General features: G+C 44.3%; 1 protein-coding gene across 2 annotated transcripts in view; it reads left to right on the forward strand.

The window, feature by feature from the left end:
* Positions 1 to 19,310, forward strand: part of NEURL1 (neuralized E3 ubiquitin protein ligase 1) — a 126,146-nt gene extending 106,836 nt beyond the window's left edge. For both annotated transcript variants that reach the window (XM_081192097.1, XM_081192098.1), the window contains exons 4-6: positions 4,184 to 4,864; positions 15,243 to 15,389; positions 17,039 to 19,310. In XM_081192097.1, the coding sequence (XP_081048223.1) occupies positions 4,184 to 4,864; positions 15,243 to 15,389; positions 17,039 to 17,280 (1,070 nt within the window). In that variant the 3' untranslated portion in view covers positions 17,281 to 19,310. The remainder of the gene's footprint in view (positions 1 to 4,183; positions 4,865 to 15,242; positions 15,390 to 17,038) is intronic.
* Positions 19,311 to 19,495: the final 185 nt, after the last annotated feature.

Consider the following 19,495-nt stretch of genomic DNA (forward strand, 5'->3'; position numbering starts at 1 on the left):
AAGTGCATATCTTAATATAGTTTCCAAATTTTGACTTGTGCGTTTGCAGTAGGTTTGCCTGGGAAATGAGCACTTATTCGGGCAAAAACTGGTATCACTTAAATTGCTCCTGTTGCAAGGAAGACATTCTGGGCCACTTGGCTCATGTCCATGAATGTTAATCATCCGACCATCTCTCTTGTGCTTCCTAGTGAATGCTTTTGAGAGTCTCAGATGGTATCTGCAGAAAAGCATTTAAGCACATGTGCAAACTCATTTATTTGTTCCTGAAATGCAGCCAAATTGGCCAAATGGCATGAAGGAAGCATGAAAATTCTGAACATGCCCTTTGGGTTGACATTGGATGCAGAATAAGACTCCTGAGTTAGAACATTGGCATGGAAAACTTGCGTCTTTGAAGTAGCAGTTTGAATCCTTCCTGGTGCCATTAAAAATAATCAGAAGTGCTCACAAACATTTTGGCAACTGGTGTATCTGTTATGAAATGGAAAGTATTCTACAGTTATTTATTATAGAAAGTACAGTCACCCAATCAGCTGATAGGTTCTGTACTTTAGATGCCTCCATGCTTGAGTATCAATATATTTGCAGTTGCCCTTTACGCAGTCAATCTGGTTATTTTATAATAATTGTATACGTAGTTCTCATTATACCAGATCTGACACAGTGCCAATAATGCTGTTGAATCTGTTAGTTCTGCCTTGCTTCTTTCTAGTAATCATGGCTTTCTACATTATGGTGTTACATTTGCCTGCATCATCTGCTTTTTCTTGTTCTGCTGTAATGTCTTATCTACATTACCGAGGCATTGTTTTAATAATCTCAGTGCAGAAGATTGCTTTGCTCCTCCATACATTCTTGTTAACTGGACTAGTTCCAGACAGGGACAATGTTTTAGAGAGTGGCACAGTCATGGCTCCATTTCTGCAAAGGTCCCACTGTCTCAGTAGCCCTGCCATTCTCACCTTGCATACAGAGCACTGCAAGCACAGTCAGAGGGTCGTGCAGGGTGTTAGAATAATTGCATGGTTAGCAACCCCATGTGTTGTTGTTGTTGTTAAGAAAAGTGTGTTGGGGGGAAGTTGTAATTTTCATGGGGATTGCAGTGCATGGAGAAGGGAGATTTAACTCTCCCTTGCGCTGTCCAGTGGCTCCAGTGATTTTTACATTAGCATTGGATTTTGCACCAGAGAAGTGGTGTCCTTTCTTCTAGCAACCTGTATGCATGGTGCTTCAGAACTCAAATACTGTCTGAATGTGATGTGGGGTAGACAACAGTATGCTTTTTCTAGGTGATCGCAATATTAAGTGGGAGAAAGTATCCTACTCTCTTAAGATTTCTATCACCTCTTTCTTACCTCATAAAATGGGAATGAGATTGTAGAATACTGAGCTGACAGAATGGGCTGTTTTAATTTATTGCATTTCTAAACTTTTACTTACCGAGTCTTTACCCAAGTTTCTAAACTTCAGGTTACAGGTGAGGGCTACAACTTTTAAATGTTTCCCCGTGTTTAAAATCCCTGCCGTTATACAGCTAGTGAAATGAGGATAAAAATCAGCCCAACCTAGCCCAGTTCCTGATAATTTACCATTTTCTTTATAAAGAGAGTTTTGAAAAGTATCTTTCAAAAGTAGTGCGCGCGCGTACACACACACACACACACACACACACCACTTGAAGTAAAACAATACTCCATGCTGCTACATGTGGAAACCAGGTCTCTGAGTGATTAGGCCCAGTGCAGGTTTTTCTTTCTCCTAAGGCTCATTGCAGAGTATAAGTGTGTGTAGTTTGGCTGATGAGGAGGAAGGGGTTAAATTGACCCTCACTGGGCACTGCCATTATGGATGAAAATGGACTTGGTATTGGGGTTTTTTAAAACAACAACAACACCCGAATGTGATTGCTAACTGTTCAATTAGAATGATGTCTAATTTAGGCTTCAGACAACTTCAGTGAGTTGGATAAGGCAGGTTAATCCAAACTTTATACTGGGGTGGCAGTGGTGGGGAATTGCTAAGGGATTGTGACAGCTGTCCTTGAATGGCTGCATTCATACTTCTGCTTATAGTGAGCAACGGACTAATTACTTAGCCTTAGGAGTAAACCATAAGCATGAACAAGCCCTGTAGCTGAAATGTTTTTTATAAACCAAATCAAAGACAGATGGCTTGCCTGTCAGCACTCACTTGAGACATACTTTTGTGGTCCTAAGGGAAGTACTTCACTGAAAAAGCTGGCAAGACAACAACCCTGGTGAGGTGTCTTGCTGACTGGAAGCGCTATCAGTGAGCAGCCCACAAATCAACTGACATCATAGCACGATGGTGTTAATAGTGTCAGGCCTGCCCTTCATTAAAACATACAGCTAGAAAAGAGGTTTCGCTAATGAAAATATTACTTGCACAAATAAGCAGGGGTCATAAATGATGTCACAGAATCATAGAATTGTAGAGTTGGCCATTGTAAAGGTTGTGGTAAAGCTTCAAATGGCCCCGCCCACAGTAACTGCCACACCCACCAATGTACATGGAACCTAGCAGATTGGTACTCCTGAAGGTGTGGAATGTCAATTGCAATTCTGCTTGTGGCTGAAATGGTCCCTCTGTATGTTATTGGACAGCACTTTCCATCATCCCTGGCCATTGGCTGGTGGAAGGTATCCAACAACTTCAGGAGAGCATCACATTGGCTATATAATATTTGCCAGGCTCTATCTTTTGATTGTTTTAGGAAGGTAGTAAAAAACTGAGTTATTTTAAAAGGTCTGTTCAAAAAATATTTCCATGATTTTCTTTTTTTAATAAAAGTTTTTAAGGTTCTTCATTGCATTCTGTGTGTAGTGCTTTTTGTTGTTTTTACTGTGCTAATATGGGGTGATGGTGATGATTTAGTTTTTCCTGATTTGCTGTCTGCTTTCTATTACTTTTGAAAATATGACAAGATAAAATAAAAATAAAAAGTAGATAAAATGCATGAGAAACTTTACCTGAAACCCAGATAAAATACTGATCCAACCTCACTATCCTCTGTACTAAACTGTAGAACAAATACAGTCTAAAGTATATTGAGGGGGGAAACACAGAGCACATAACATGCGACGTTCATCATGACTGTCTTATTGGAGTCAGTGAGATTTATATTAGCCACAACTGAGTCCCACTCCATTACTCTCAGTTGTACTAATCTTAACTCAGTTTTGCTGAATGAATGAATTTGAAATGTTTATTCATTTCTTTTATAAATTAATGAGTTGTGTTCTCTGCCACAGTGGCACCTAAATGGAACTGATAACAAAAACATAAAACTATAATAAAAATACAGTAAAATACTATTTAAAAAACTGTGTTGGACTGCAACTTAGTCCTGCTTAGAGTAGACCCATTAAAATCAGTTGGAATTAAGTAAGTCATGACTAAATTCCCTCATTGATTTCAGTAGATCTACTCTTAAGTGAGATCAAGTCTAGATCCACCCCTATGTCCCCAGAAGTTGCATTGAGTGCCATGGACTTTACTCCCAGGTAGTATAGGATTTCAGCCTAAGGACAGCAGTAAATTGAAGAGTACATCAACACTGTAAACAGTCACTAGGCATTTATCACAACTTCTGAGTGGAGTTAGAGCCATTATTCTCATCTTGGATATGCATTTGCAAGACCACTTTGTGTGAATCAGTTATCCTTTTATATGGCATAACTCCACTTTCCCCACTCAGCTGGAAAGAAAGGGAATGTGTTTGGACAAGCATAGCTGTGGATTCACCCTCCTCTTTCTAAAACATTAAAGACAAATACCTGCTCAGCTGTCCTTTTCATTTTTACCATGAAACGTATTCTAGATGTCGACAGAGCATAACTTTTCAGGGCTCTCCAGCAATCTGCCAGTGTTTTCTTGATGGCTCCTGCTTATTTACCATCTGATTCACTTTTCCAAGTGTTGCCCCCCCACCCTCAATATCTGATACTGACTCAGAGAGAGTCTGCCTGAAATGGTACTTGAAATATTTACAGAGATGATTTCACTGGAAAATGGACTGATCTGACTGTTTTATCATGTAGAAGGGGAAACACATGGGTAACAGCAAAAGCTTGCATTGCTCATAGAGGAACTGATAATGTAAACTAGACGTTCACATTACCCTCAGGTGATCTCTTCCCTCTCTTGTTCTGATTTTCAGAGAGTGAAATTATTGCTCCAGATTGTCTCCGTCCAAGATCCTTCACGGCTATCCGGCGGCCTTCACTACGCAGGGAGACTGAGGACACCCGTCTGTCTGTGAGCCTTTGCGACCTCAACCTCCAGGAGGAGAACTTCCATGTCATGGCTGCCATGTGTCCCATTCCACAGAATTCCCTCAACTCTCAACATTCCCACCTCCTCCCATCCCAGCTTGAAAGTGACCTCCGTTTCCATCAGCTCAGGGGAGCCCATATTAAAATCCTGGATGACCAGACAGTGGCTCGCCTGGAGCATGCTCGAGAAGAGAGAACTTTGGTTTTCACCAGCAGGCCCCTTAGAATCAATGAGACCATATTTGTCAAGATTAATAAATCCAACACTTCACGTACTGGGACACTCTCTTACGGGGTGACCACTTGCGATCCTAGCACCCTGAGGCCCAGCGACCTTCCTTATAATCCAGAGTCTTTGGTTGACCGGAAAGAGTTCTGGGCAGTTTGTAGGGTGCTGGTGCCTCTCCAGAGTGGAGACATTTTGGGATTCATGGTGAATTCAGAAGGCGAACTGCACTTGAGCCACAATGGAGCAAACGCCGGCATGCAGGTGTGCGTGGACTGTTCCCAGCCACTGTGGATGTTCTTTGGTTTACATGGAGCAGTCATGCAAATCCGTGTCCTGGGTATGTGCGCCTCTTTCCACATGCAGTGTTATGTAAATGGGTGGATTGGGCTGAGTGGGCTAGTGGTAGCACTAGAATATAGCACTGGGGTGAGCAAAGAAAAGGCAAAGTAGGTTCTGTGGCAAGTCCTGTCTTGTTTGCACTGGATGTTGGAGGTGAGAGAATGGAGAAAGCAGGGTTGCTTCTCAATACCTGCAGTTCCAGCTAGGGCATCCCATCAAGACTGCCAGTGGTGCCTTTCCAATGGCAAAAAGGGTAAGTAATTTTTATTTATTGGGGGTTATGGAGACACTCGCCTTCTCTTTTTTCCCTATTATCCACAAAATTGAACAGACTGAAAGAAAATAATATAGCTGACCACTGGGTTCATTTAAACAGCATGTGCAGCCAGCATTTCAGCAAAAAAAGAAAATAAGCAAATGGCTTTATAACATTAAAATCTCACACATTTATCATTGAGGTACACCGTGCTATAGTACACGAGCAAGGCTTGTAAGGGTGATAGCATTTGAAGTAAACAGCCTAACATTTGCTTATGTTGCTATAAAATGTGAAGTTAAGAATCCAGCCACGCAGTTTAATATATTACATAGGCATACTATTATGAGTGTTCATTCTTATGGCTTGTTACCAATGTTTGTCTAATATGACTTGAATTCCTGAAAGTAGTTATTTGCTCTGAGAAATCTAGTCCTTACTGCTTTATAGCTTCTCCCAAACAATAATTTTATGCCAAAAAAGAACAGAGCTAACAAGCAAACTTGCATTTTGGGAACTGTGACTGGCATGTTGTGATGATGTTAAATGATTTAGACAGTGTATATACTACTTAGAAAAAATATCATTAAGTCACCAAGGGAAATGTGCTCCTCAGCACTGTAGAAGTAGAGCACATAGCTTTTAAAGAGCCTTTTAAAAAATGAGTTAATAAGGAAAGGAAAAGTGTTAGTTAAATGGTGGGCCATTTTTCTGCAAAAGGAGGGAGTATCCTTGGTAGTGTCATAACCCTTTTCCTAAAGTAGTTCTGGGATTTTGAGGAGCTTCACCAGATTCCGGGGTCTACATGAATGAATGCATTAATTTTGATACAACTGAGATACCTCATCAATAGTGAGTTTTTATGCCACAGATCAATTATGAGAAGGTGACACCTGTGTAGTTGTGTTCATCACAGAAGCAGCCTCATTCCTTAAAAAACACACCAGAAAAACCACCCTTCTTAAGACTTGCAACAATTGTGTTATCTTGGAAAAATGCTATTAACCAGCAACTTAAAATGAATACACCACAAGAGAAGTTTGGCAAATGCAGACAATGAATGCACATAAATGTGCCTAATGGGTCTCTTCCTTTATGTAGCATTTGTTCTGGGGTGCCCCCAAGTTTTGTGAGCCATGTATTTAATTTTGTGTTTAGGGAAATGGACTCATTAAATAGGCAGAAATGTAGCAGGCAGATCATCTGAGGCACATCACTGCCTAAAGTATTCAGAAAACTGCAGGGCAGACAGCACTTTAGTGTTTTAATAGAAATATGTTTGGAAGCAGCAGCTTTGGGGTTTCTGGTATATGTCTAAAAACATTTTTTTTATTTAAAAAAAATGCCTTAAGTGCATCTTAGAAAGGCATTAGCTGTGTTAAATGCTGTGTGAGCCATTCCATCAGGCTCAATTTTATTTTTATTTTTCTTCTCTTGTAAGCTAAGTATACATTAGTAATGTAAATGATTAGCAAGCATTTCTCGAGGGGGTTTAATCATCACGTGCTAAAGGGCTGTGCACTGACATTACATAGTATCCTGAGCAAATCTTCATTTTTAGCATCATTTAAAAGTGAAATTAGTGCAAACTGGAATCTGCCCCTTTACAATTTCTGTGGAGATGGGGAGCCTTCCTTGAGGAGAAACATGCAGTGTGAAGAGGCTTAGGGCTGGCTTTCCATTTCCTTCTCAATGTGTTTTCTTAAATTATGCTAAGAATGCCTTTTCATCTGGAATGTCACTTGTGAATATTGCTAGTAAAGGATAGAATGTAAAAGAGTTGCTGCTTCTAAATTGATTGGAGAACTATGCTTTTTCTATTCAGAAATGAGTTTAGGCATCACCCGTGGAAACGTTCGTAGTCAGTGGCATTGAAATAACTAAAGTGAGGACCTGTGGTCCTCCAGATGTGGTCACCATCCCTGACAATTGGCCATTCTGGCTGAGGGTGCTGGGAGCTCGAGTCCAGCAACATGTGGTGGGCCACAGATTGCTAATCCCCAGATGGCAGAGAAATCGTATTAGGACTCAATCCCTGCAACATCTTTATACCTTATCTGTTCCAGAGGTGTCATTTTTCTTTGCCACTCTCTCCCTTCTGATCCTGATTGTGTTGTTCTTTTCCACTAGATAATATTAGGGGAAATTGCTTGCAAAAAATGTATACAGTAGGCAATATTTAAAAAGTGTATATTCCACTTATGTGGTAATGTAAAGAACTGAACTTAAGGTTGAAAAAATTAGAAATGAAGAGAAAGCAAAAATTAACAGATTGAGTTTGACAAACAAAAATGATATGAAGTTATAGTCAAGGGACTTACACACCAGGCATAAACTTTATCTTCTCTCCTTCTGTGAGACTGCAAATTAATTGTCTTCTCCATCAGAATAATAAAACAGCTCTGGATGAAATGGGATGTTAGTAATAATTATATATTAGCTCCCTTATGCCTTTGCCTGGGTATATTGAATAAATTGGAAACAAGATAGTTTATCATCCTCTCTGAATTTTGATGTGCCTGTTCATGGCAGCTAAAGCTTCCCTATTTCTTGTACAAATGCTGGAATGGGTTAGATTTTTCTGCATATGTGTAAGTGACAAAATGGACTAAATTTCCTGGTAACAAGCAGGTTGATGCTTCCAGCAAAATCTGCAGTAAATTTTAAAGCATCAAACTTTGTGGTGTGCTTTTAGTGAATTAGTGGGAGTAAAATAACTCTGAGCAAAGTGCTAGTCCATCCTGATCTGCTGGCTGTCTCAACCTCCTTGGGTTTGTTTTGACCTAAGGTGGATGTTCTATTAGTGCAAGGATTTCTCCTTGCACAACAGAATGTCACCCCCCCTCTCCTCCTCCCATGCCCCCCTTTATCTGTTCTGGGGGCTCCCTTAACCTCAAGAGGAGATTCATGGATAGCATAGTGTGCATGTGGGGTGAGACGAGGGGAAAGTCCCATTGTGCTTGAGCTAATCCGTGCACTAGCACTTTGATTTAGTTGAATATTGTCTGTAGGCAAAAATGTCCAAGTTGAGTGAGTCTGGAAGGAAATGCTATTCAGGCAGACATTTGTACATATCTGTCTGCAACCCATAAAGCCAAGAAAACGAAATGAGTATGAGCTGATGTTTGCTGCAAGTGTTGATGCCTAGACATTAGAGGCTGTTGCCACAACAGCAATGCAGGAGAATGGCCATTTAACTACGTTTATTCATGAACTTTGGCCACCTGAAGCAGCTGCCTCAGCATACCTCATGGGCAGGCCGGCCCTGTTGACAAGCACATACCGTATTTTTTGCCCTATAGGATGCACCGTCCCATAAGGTGCACCTAGTTTTTTTTTTGGGGGGGAATAAAGGGGGGGAATTATTTTTCCCCAGGTGCGGGGCTGGGGCAGGGGAAGCCCGAGCTTCCCCCAACCCCAGCCCCCAGAACAGGCAGCTCTCTGCAAGCCGTGGGAGCCCAGCGCCGGCTCCCACTGCTTGCTGAGAGCTGCGCGAAGCCTGGATGCACTGAGCTCAGTGCGCCCAGGCTTCAGCATGCAGGCAACTCTCCGCAAGCCGCGGGAGCCAGGCGCCGGGCTCCCGTGGCTTGCGGAGAGCTGCACGAAGCCTGGAGAGCGAGAGGGGTCGGTGCGCACTGACCTCTCTCGCTCTCCAGGCTTCAGCGAAAGCCTGCATTCGCCCCATAGGACACACACATATTTCCCCTTCATTTTTGGAGGGGGAAAAGTGCGTCCTATAGGGCGAAAAATACGGTAAGTAAGCATGCGTACTGGAGGCAGTATTGCCCCAAAGGATACAAGAGAAGAGGGAATATATTAAGAACAGGTTGTGTTCTGATTTTACCTATGGGCTGAGCGTGGGAAAGTGCTTGTTAGCCCCCTGACAGTTATGCTATGGGATTCTGCAGGGCAATGTTTTATCCCCACTTTTGAGACTTATGTGAAAGGTTATTCATACATTAATACTAACCATAATCAGATAAAGATATCTCACACAGTGCATCCCAGTGAACCTGGTCTTGCCACTGTACCAGTGGACTGAATGCTGTCTCAGCAACCAATCTAGCCCCTTCCTTGTGCTGTCAGCAGGTTTACACCTTTTGCATTGAAAAAATAATTGTCCAAACTTCATGCTTTTAGCCATTAATTCATCCCTTATTAACTTTCTCAAAGCGCAAAGCTAATCCAAGGATGGAGGGCTGCGTGGAGATTTTTTGTGAGAGTGGACTTGTACTGTGCATAGCCAAGTTCTTATTCAAGCTTGCAGACCTGGTGTGTGTGTGTGTGTGTGTGTGTGTTTTCCATGTTTCCTCCCAGAGTTCTACCCTGGAGAAGAAACATAACTATTTGGACTGAGAGCACAGAGGCCTTGGTGCTCTAAAAATATTACTTGCACCTTCTTGGCCATCATAAGTTCTGCCATCTTGGCAGCTTAACATCTCTCTGAGCAATCAGCCTGGAGCATGGGTTCCAGCTCTTTGTGTATATAAAATATTTGAAAATATGAACAAGCACTTTGACTCCATGTGTATGAATGAGTGCAGTACAGTGGTGCCTCGCAAGACGAAATTAATTCGTTCCGCAGGTTTTTTGTTCTTGCGAGTTTTTCGTCTTGCGAAGCACGGTTTCCCATAGGAATGCATTGAAAATCAATTAATGCGTTCCTATGGAAACCGCTTGCCAGGCTGGCGGTGCGGAGAAGGGCTTTTCTCCCCACCGCAAGCCTTCAGGACAGGTACGGGAACAGAGGGGAAGGGGCGCAGCGCTTCTCCTCTGTTCCCGGGGCTTGCGGTGGGAGGAGGGTTTTTCCTCCCCATCGCCAACATTCAGAACAGCATTCTGAATGTTGGCGGTGGGAAGGAAAACCCTCCTCCCACCGCAAGTCTTCAGGACAGCCATCCGAAGGCTGGCGCAGGGAGAAGGGCTTTCCGCCCCACCGCCAGCCTTCGGAGGAGGTCCGAGGACAGTGGGGAAGAAGCGCTGCGCTTCCCCGCTGTCCCAGAGATTTCCCTATGGGCTTTCGTCTTGCGAAGGAAGCCCATAGGGAAATTCATTTTGCGAAGCGCCTCCAAAACGGAAAACCCTTTCGTCTAGCGGGTTTTCCGTCTTGCGAGGCGTTCGTCTTGCGGGGCACCACTGTACATCTCTAACTGAATCTCAGCAGTCTAGGAAGTATGTTCCTGGCAGCAGTGGCAATCACAGCTGCCACTGAATGCCATTTTTTCATGAATGCTAGATCAGGACCATAATGAGAGGCAAAAGATTAAAGCCCTGCTACCCTCCATGCTAGAGTCCCTTTCTGGTATGGGTGTGGGGGCAGAATCAGCAGTTTCCTTTGGGAAATGTGGGCGTGGTTTGCCCTAGCAACCTGACAAAACCCACCACTGAGGCCCGTCCTGGATCTGGGAATCACCATGTTCATTTGCTAGAATTTCCCCCTTTTTAGGGGAAATGGGCTGCCATTTTAATTTCCCAGAATGCCATGAAGCTACAGTACATTGGGAACATTATGGGGAATTGAATTGGAGTCTCCTTGATTCCACTGTGTGAAGCTGCCCAGCATTCCTGCTTCTGCCGTCGCCGCAAGATAGACAAATTGGTATTTCTCTGATGCACAGACATATAACCCATGCTGCTCCTTGCGTATGGAGCCTCATTTAGGTCAAAAATATGAGAGGAAGCCTTTTGTTTTGTATACTTCTTGGCTGCTGTTTAATGTCTCTCTCTTTGTTGTGTGTATATGAGATCTGTTCTCTTGCTAGGGTGTTTACAATATACAATACAATTCCCTTCATTTGAACAGATTGGAGGAATGGGTGTGGGGTGGGCTGCCTCCAGGAACATTCAGATAGCAGTCACTGGTGCAAACAGGCCTGTTTACACAGGGTTATGCACAGGGCTGCAGCAGACCATCCCATGACACTGATAATAGTGGTGGTTGAGAAGAAACTCTAAAACATCTAAGAAACCTCAAGTTTCTTGGAAGCAGTAAGCGGGATGCACAGAGAAAAGAAGGAACTGCAGCACCACAGATGGCCCTGAGCTGACCATACTGTCCCATTGTTTTCATAGTAGGGCACCTACTTTTCATGCAAGAAGTCTCTGGTTCAATCCCTGGCATCTGTAGGTAGCTCTGGAAAATATCTTTGTCTGAGCCCCTGGAGAACTGCTGCCACTCAGTGTCAACAATGCTGAACCACATGGGCCCGTGGCCTCCTGTGTTGTACCTCCCCACCCGACGCATTATGAATTGTGGTAGTCAGAGTGGCTTCCACATTTTGCTCTAGGCACCTTCAAGAAAGTACTGCATTGATGGGCCTCTCGTGCACATGGCAAAACCTTCAGTGCACTGAAGAGCCTGGTTAAAACAACAACACTGTACTGGAGGGCCACCAGACTTGAAAAGTGGGGATCTTTTGCAGTGTGGAGCCATAATGGGGCTGCACTGCGTATTTGATGGCCTTTGCTGTGAAAATCGGTAGGCAAAAACACTGCTCCCTACTGAATTACTTATGATAAGGTGTGCGCTAGCATCTTAGCGAGGGTTGCTAGGATACTGTCCCATGTGTGTGGCCTCTAAAACAGATTTTTAAAATCTGTTTGAAGTGACCCATTTCTGTGGAGTGCTGTCAGACATGTTGAGCTTGGGTGCCTACAAGGGCTCAGTGAAATTTCAGGCCTGTTCTAGACCCTTGGATAATGACTGTAGCTCAGTGGGAGGTAGCCATGAATGGTTGCTCTGACATTAAAGCATTGTCTATCACAGGCATAGGCAAACTCGGCCCTCCAGATGTTTTGGGACTAGCTAACAGGACCAGTGGTCAGTGATGATGGGAATTGTAGTCCCAAAACATCTGGAGGGCTGAGTTTGCCTATGCCTGGTCTATCAAGCCATTTTGATCAGGTTGTATGGATGGGGCAGTTTTCTTCCTACACTTTGTTTCTTTTCAATTGGAGCAATACAGGATTAATGGAAGTACAGTCATGCCTCGGGTTGAAGTAGCTTCAGGTTGAGCGTTTTCAGGTTACGCTCCGCAGCGACCCGAAAATAACGGAGCGTGTTATTTCCGGGTTTCGTCGCTCACTCATGCACAGGCGCTCAAAATGACATCACGCGCATGCGCGGAAGTGGTGAATCGCGACCTGCGCACACACAGACACAGGTTGCTTTCACTTCAGGATGTGAACGGGGCTCCGGAACAGATCCTGTTCGCATCCAGAAGTACCACTGTAGTATTTTCTAATGGAGATCAACAGTTGCCTTCCAATGAAAACAAAATCTGCCTGTGAACTTTATTGGGAATGGTCAGCCCTGCTCAGCTTTTGAGCCAGAAGCTATCACTCCCCCCTTCCTCTCTGCCCATCCTGCCCACCCACTTTACTGAACTTAATGCTAATCAGTACACACACACACACACACACACACACACACACACACACAGCAGAGCTGCATTGGCTGCCAGAACAAAATAGCCAAGGATTCTGCCATGATTAGCCAAAATCTGACATTGAGTAACGGTCCATTAGAAACAGCTGCCTTTCCTCAGAACGTCTCCTCAATGACCTTGGCATTTTGCAGTGTTACATGGGAAGCATTACTTATTTTATTGCCATTTATATCCCCTTAAAAATGGCAAAATCAACATAGCAGATTGCTAAACCAGCAATGGCAAAGAGCTGAAACAGTTACTATAAAGTCTAATATTGTCATAAGGTTTGTTTCCAAAGAACAAATGTTGGAACACAGCTTGGACCCCGTTGCCTCCCCTGGCCTATAAAATAGGGTTCAGGAATGGATTTGGGACTGCTGCTTTCAGTTCTCTGTTAGGATTGCCAATCCCAGACTTTTGAGATGCCTCTTTTCCTTTAAAATGAATGTAAAAAGGGGGAATTTGAATGAGTATGGGATTTGTTCCACCATAGTGGTGTATTAATTTCCTGCCTTTCACCCTAAAGTCCCAGGGTGGGCTACAATTAAAACACAATGTTAGAAACAGTGTAAATCAACTTACAATCACAGAAACAAGGCGGGTCCTAAAAATATACATCTCAGGTGTCAAAAGCCAGGGTAAAGAGGTGCATCTTCAGCATTCACCAAAAGCTGTATAATGAAGACAGCAGATAGGCCTCTGTGGCAGCAGAGGTCCACAGTTTAGGGGCTGCCACTGACAATGTCTTTTCTTGGGCTGCTACACACCCCTTAAACCTCTGGAACAACTAAGAGGGACCCTCTGCTGATCTTAACTCCCCGGGGTTCTGTAGGGAAGGTCATCTGCACCTGGTATAAATTGACCCCATGATGCCTCTTTATGTTCCAGTTTAACACTCACATCTTGGATGGCTAAGCTCCTGTTGCAGGGACATTAGCCTGTGCATCTCCTTGCTGAGACGGAGGCCAAAGCTGTTCTTTAGGTACATAGGAAGCTGCCTTATACCATTGCATCTGGTCCAGCATTGCCTATTTAGTCTGCCTGTCAATGGCGTTGCAGGGTCACTGACAGAGATCTTCTTCACGTTACCTTTTACCTGATCCTTTTAAACTGCAGATACCAGGGACTGAATTTGAGTCTTTCAGCGCACAGAACCTATGCTCTGCCGCTGTGCTTTGGAGCCTTCTCTCTTTGTCACTCTGTTTCTTCGTCACACCTGATGCCATGCTCATTCTGTTCATTTGAATTTTTTTCTTTTTTTAAGTATGCAATTACGTGTGTCATGGCGATTGTTTCCATGTAAACAGAAATAAGTGAGTGCCGGGCAACAGAAGCACAATGTGTGATTGATGTGTTTAGAGCAAACAGAATGCAGATACTGCTCACAGGGTGTTTTGACGCAAACCTCTGGTCTTCTGAGCCTTGGGTATGACAGCTATTTCTCACTCCACAGCTCAGATATCTAGAATAACACGCATCTCAATACTTGCAGTTCCACCAGGCCCCGTGTCCCAGCCACAGGGGCTTCTTGGTAGCCAAAAAAGGAGCTGTGCGAAGCAGCATGGGTGGGTATCTTACCAAATAACAATGATGCCAGCAGTTCAAATCCCTAGTTAGGATTCCAGGCTCTTGCCCAGAATTGCTAACTAGCGAATGTCAATGCCAAATCTTACTATTTTATATGTACAGTCGTACATCTGGTTACATACTTACCGGTAATTTGTTCCGGAGGTCCGTTCTTAACCTGAAACTGTTCTTAACCTGAAGCACCACTTTAGCTAATGGGGCCTCCCGCTGCCGCTGCGCTGCTGGAGCACAATTTCTGTTCTCATCCTGAAGCAAAGTTCTTAACCAGAGGTACTATTTCTGGGTTAGCAGAGTCTGTAACCTGAAGTGTCTGTAACCTGAAGTGTATGTAACTCAAGGTACCACTGTATAATGTGTTGGTTTATTTATAACCCACTTCTTTCTCTGTGTAGGTCAGGGTTGCCAACCATGTGCCCACAGGTTCCATGGTGCCCAGAAAGGCTTTCACTGGTGCCCCTGGGCAGGTGACCAATACTCTGAGCTTTCAGGGGGAAAATAGCTAAGTCTTGCCCTCCCAGCAAGAAAGTTGTGAGATAAAAAGTGCAAATACTTTCTGAGCAATTTTGGTGAAATGAGAGTCAATGTAGTTTGGTGACCTTGTGTATTTTTTCCTGATACTGAGGAATGCCCTCTGTTGCTTTTAGACAGCGACAGCCTCAGTGTGGGTTTCTCTCTCTCTTTCTGTGTGCGTCTAAGTATTGTGTGATTTCCATAGCCATGACTAGCAGGACATAGCTGTCTTTCCATGGTATGCATAAGGTTGTCAGGGCTGGTTCTCTCAAATTTTATATTATGCTACGTTCCATCCCTAGAGTAGCCATTTTATGACCGGCGCTCCCAGCACTCTTTAAACATTCAAAATGTTGCCACTAGTCCAAATAGGTTGGTGACCTATAGATGGTTCTCTTTCTCCCACTTTCTCCTAATAATAACCCTCTGAGGTAGGATAGGCTGGGAGAGAGACTGCTCCAGAAACAATCAGTGAGTTTGTGGCTGAGCAGTTGTTGCGGCAGCGATTTGAACCTGGGCCTCTCCGATCACTATGTCACACTACCTCTCAGTAAAAAACTGAAACTATACCAGCATTTCACTTCCTTCTGCAGGTTCTACTCTCCTGGCTGAGCGACTGGGCCCCTCTGCACCAAGCTCACCCACCTCATCTCCAAACTCTCCCTCCGTCCTCTGCAGTGGCATTTCTGATCCCATTCTGAGTACATGTGGATCTGGCCCACTTGGCAGCTCACTCAGTGGTAAGTACTTCTACAGCACCAAACTATACCCCTTCCAGCCTCAATTACTGCATCTCGTCAGAGCCCTTCCTAAATTCATTTTCCTTTCCTGCCCCAAGAAGTGCAGGAGCTGCACTTTGGGGCAGGCTTCAATCTCTGCTCATTTGCCATTGCAAAATTCCTCTCCTCTTTTCTTTGTTTTAAAAGTGATTTTAGATTTTATAATGGTGCAGTATTGGTGATATTTTGTTGTTTTAATATAATTTTGTAAGCTTCCGAGAAAGCTGTTCAACAGTGGAATGGATTCTCTCCTTCCTTGGAGAGGTTGGATGGCCATCTGTCGTGGATGCTTTAGTTGAGACACAAATCTAGGTGCAAGCCATGTTGGTTCTTCCTCCACAGTTGGCAGCAGTAATGTTTCTGGAATACCAGTTGTGGGAAACTGCCGGAAGGAAGGGTGACCTTGTGTTTGGGTGCTGCTTGCAGGTTTCCCACAGGCATCTAGGTGGCCACCGTGGGAACAGGATGCTGGACTGATCCAGGAGGCTTTCTTATGTTTGTACTTGAATTTTGATGAGTGGACCCCAATGATCAGACACACTGCCTGCCACTGTTTATCCCTTGCACATAAACAAGGCCTGACTTACACTAAGCTTGTGCTTAGGCTTCCATGCACTCGGGACACTGGCAAGCAGGTGTTTGGATCGTGTGAAGCCCTATAAATGTGCAGCTGCTTCTTCCTTGCAGACAACTACACCAACCACATTGACATCTGTAAGTAGGGCTGGGCCACATGCCCAAGGCCAGAGGCAGGTCCGGAGCCTGTTTCTACTCCTCTGCAGGCGCAGGATGATACTTTCACACAGATAATGGCTGTAGGGGGCTTTAGAAGTGGCCTTGTGGCAAATTATTGTTCTCTAGAAATTTATCAATGCCCAGTGTTCATCACTTTGCAGAGATACCCTCCACCCCAACAGACCAATGAGACAGTTATCTGGAGATGCAGTTTTGTACTTCTGTTCTTACAGACACGGACAGAGAACCAAATCCACTTATGGGAGAAAAGTAACATTTCTGCTATTGCATGTTTGTGTGCAGGTCACACATTCAAATCCAATTTATATGCCCAACAAACCCCCAGACTCCGAGACTAGACTATATTGCACTAATTTGGCACAAATTGATTTTGCTTCCAAGATCCAAGCCATCGGTGACTTTGGAATATATTTGACGCTGACCGAGAGGTGGATGGATGAAAAGACTACAGGAGCCAGGGAAATGTACTAGCAGTAGGGGGAGGATGCCACGTTCTGAAGTCCTTATTGCGCTTCTGTACTGGTATTCCAGCATCCTATCGAGTCATGGCTGGCCATCACATTTTAGTAGAAACTGCAAGGGGGGGGGAGGGATAATCTTGACCTCTGCAGGAAATTGAGTACATTGAGTGACATATTGGAACCCATGAATGGTCCATCTGGCACAGTATTGGCCATCCTGATAGTGGTCAGACAGATGCATCTGGGAGTTACAGAATTGGGGTGTGGGGTGATGTTCTCTCTCTCATTGTCAACCTCTAGAATATGATATGTTGGACCAGCAATCTTATTTTTGATATCCCTGGGGAGAGATGACGACATATAAAAAGAGTGACAGCATTTCTTGTATTGCAGGCACAGCTCCAAACTCTCCCGTCAGCATGCCAGAGTCCCCCCTTTCCCCCTCCATCTCAGGGTCCTGGAATGACGAGTGCACCATCTGCTATGAGAACATGGTAGATACCGTGATTTACTCCTGTGGACATATGTGTCTGTGCTACACCTGCGGGCTCAAACTCAAGAAGATGGCCAATGCCTGTTGTCCTATCTGCAGACGTGCCATCAAGGACATCATCAAGACCTATCGCAGCACCTAGAGCAGCATGGCAGGAAAAGGGTAGGGGCAGCAGGGGACATGCTCTCTTATGACAACTCAACAGAACAGGGTGGGGAGGGGCTGTCCAGCTTGCCAAAATTCCCATCCTTCCCTCTGCAACTAACTCTGAATGTTGCTACATGTGGGCAAATCCCAGAAATTTGAGGTCTGAACATTTCCTTCCTTCCTTGGCATGTAGCAGAGAGCTACTGACAACAATCTGATGTGCATCCGTCAAGAAAGGTTGAATTGCATTCCTCCTCTCTCCCTAGCTCTGGCTCCATTCACCCACCTTCCTGCAAGGATCAAATGATGCAGAATAATCAGATTTTCTTGGGTATGTTAGCAGTTTCATTATGTGAATGAATTCAACATTTTGGACGTTTAAGTGGAGTAGAAAAAGAACAAGCCATGTGAGCACGAAACCACTTGCCAGAGCAAGAGGGATGGCCTCCCCCCATAGAAATATCTCTTGCAGGTGTCTATTCCGATGGGCTGGAACTGCCTCTGCCAGCTTTCCTAGTGGCCACAAATGCACATCAGTGGCAGCTAGTTCCCAAGCGAATGTGGTGTATGCTGGTGCTAAGGAAGGTGATCTTTGGGTGCTGCTTCTTGTACTGTGCTGAACACGAGAGTCTCACTGTTAACTGACAGCCTTCAAGTTCTACTTTCTATAAATGCTCTCTTCCTTTCCACTCCAGTCTGTTCACCCCGCCCTTGGAAGCAGCTGCTGATAGTGCTACAGCATGACACTGCATCCTTTATGAGCATTTCCCCCTGCTGCTTTCCCAAACCCACTGGTTTCCTTCTTCTTTTTAAAGCATTGCACCAGGAGGCTTTTTCAATGGCCAACAGGGGTGCCTTCACACCTGTTTTCTGCAAATGATGGAGTGCATTTTAGAAGCCATAAGGAAGAAGGCACACAAAGGCCTTTTATCAGGACACTGAACATCTGCCTCTGCTTTTAAGGAAAGTAAAAGCATCGGTAATTTAATAACCTTTGGCCAAGCTGAATGTGTGACACAGAGCTGCATCTATTTTGTTACCATGAAAAAAGAGAGACCTGAAGCAGTTTGTCTTAGTTTTTAAAAAATGTTTATTTGGTTTTATGAAGGATTTTTAAAGTATTCTTCCCAACATGTGAAGGACAATTGTTTTGGCCTTTCTTGCTCCCAGCACTGTGAATCTACCTGGCTTGACTGAATTCTTGGTGTTTCCCTCCATGCCTTGCTGCAGCTGATTGTGCTGTGATGGACAATAACAAGGCCTCATTCTTCAGCAGCTCCACTATCTTCTGTGTTCCATTTGACAAATCCCACATGCATCCGGAACTGCAGCTTATCGTCACTTGGCACCAAGTGGGCTAACTACTTCTGAAATGCCACCAAATACCCCAGCTGGGAGAAACCCGCAGCCCAGTTCATCAGCCTCAGCTCCCTAATATGAACACCAGAAACAGTTAGGTAAGGAAAGAGGTAGATTAAGAAAACATTCGGAAAGGGACAGTGGATTGCTGATGTCTGAGATTTTCATTTCCCCCAATGAAAAGTGTTTTGCTTCACCAACTTAGTGGACAGTTTTGCCCTCATCAGAGTCACGCCAGGCTAAATGTACAGGCAATTCCCATGTTGTGTGTGTGCCGTTTTTCACTGCCGGATGCAGCCCCTGTGCAAATGGAGAGTTGCCTGTATAGCATTGAGGCTGTAAATGTAATGATGGCCAACTCATAATCGGGAAGGCAGAAAACCCTTTAATACAGATGTCCTTAAAAAACACACAAGAGGATTGGGGCACAGTATTTCTAAAAGACCCAGTTCCCTGCAACACCTAGCAGCCGCTGCCTGTAAGGAAAAAGTTAGGAGACTCTTGTTTGAAGTATACCCAGCATAGTAATATCCCTGGACTGGACTGATTCTTCTAGTACTTGCTGTCTGAGCACTTGGGAGTGCTTCAGCCTGTGCTGGACCTAGCTAATCCACAGTTTACAATAGGGATGGGGAAATTGTGGCTTTCTAGAGATCATTCAACTTCCATACAGGAAAAGAAATGTTGGCAACTGTAGTACAGCATCACGTGAAGAGGCACATGTTTCCCCATCCTTGGTTTACGGGGATCAGCACAGTGGCTGCTGAACCACCTCATGCAGGTGTGGTCCAAAGAATATAGATAACTGGTTTCCTCCCATCAAGGCATTCCTAGTCAACTTGTGCCTAGGA

This window comes from Podarcis bocagei (assembly GCF_964188305.1).
Source record: "Podarcis bocagei genome assembly, chromosome: 4".
In the NCBI taxonomy this organism is placed as follows: domain Eukaryota; kingdom Metazoa; phylum Chordata; class Lepidosauria; order Squamata; family Lacertidae; genus Podarcis; species Podarcis bocagei.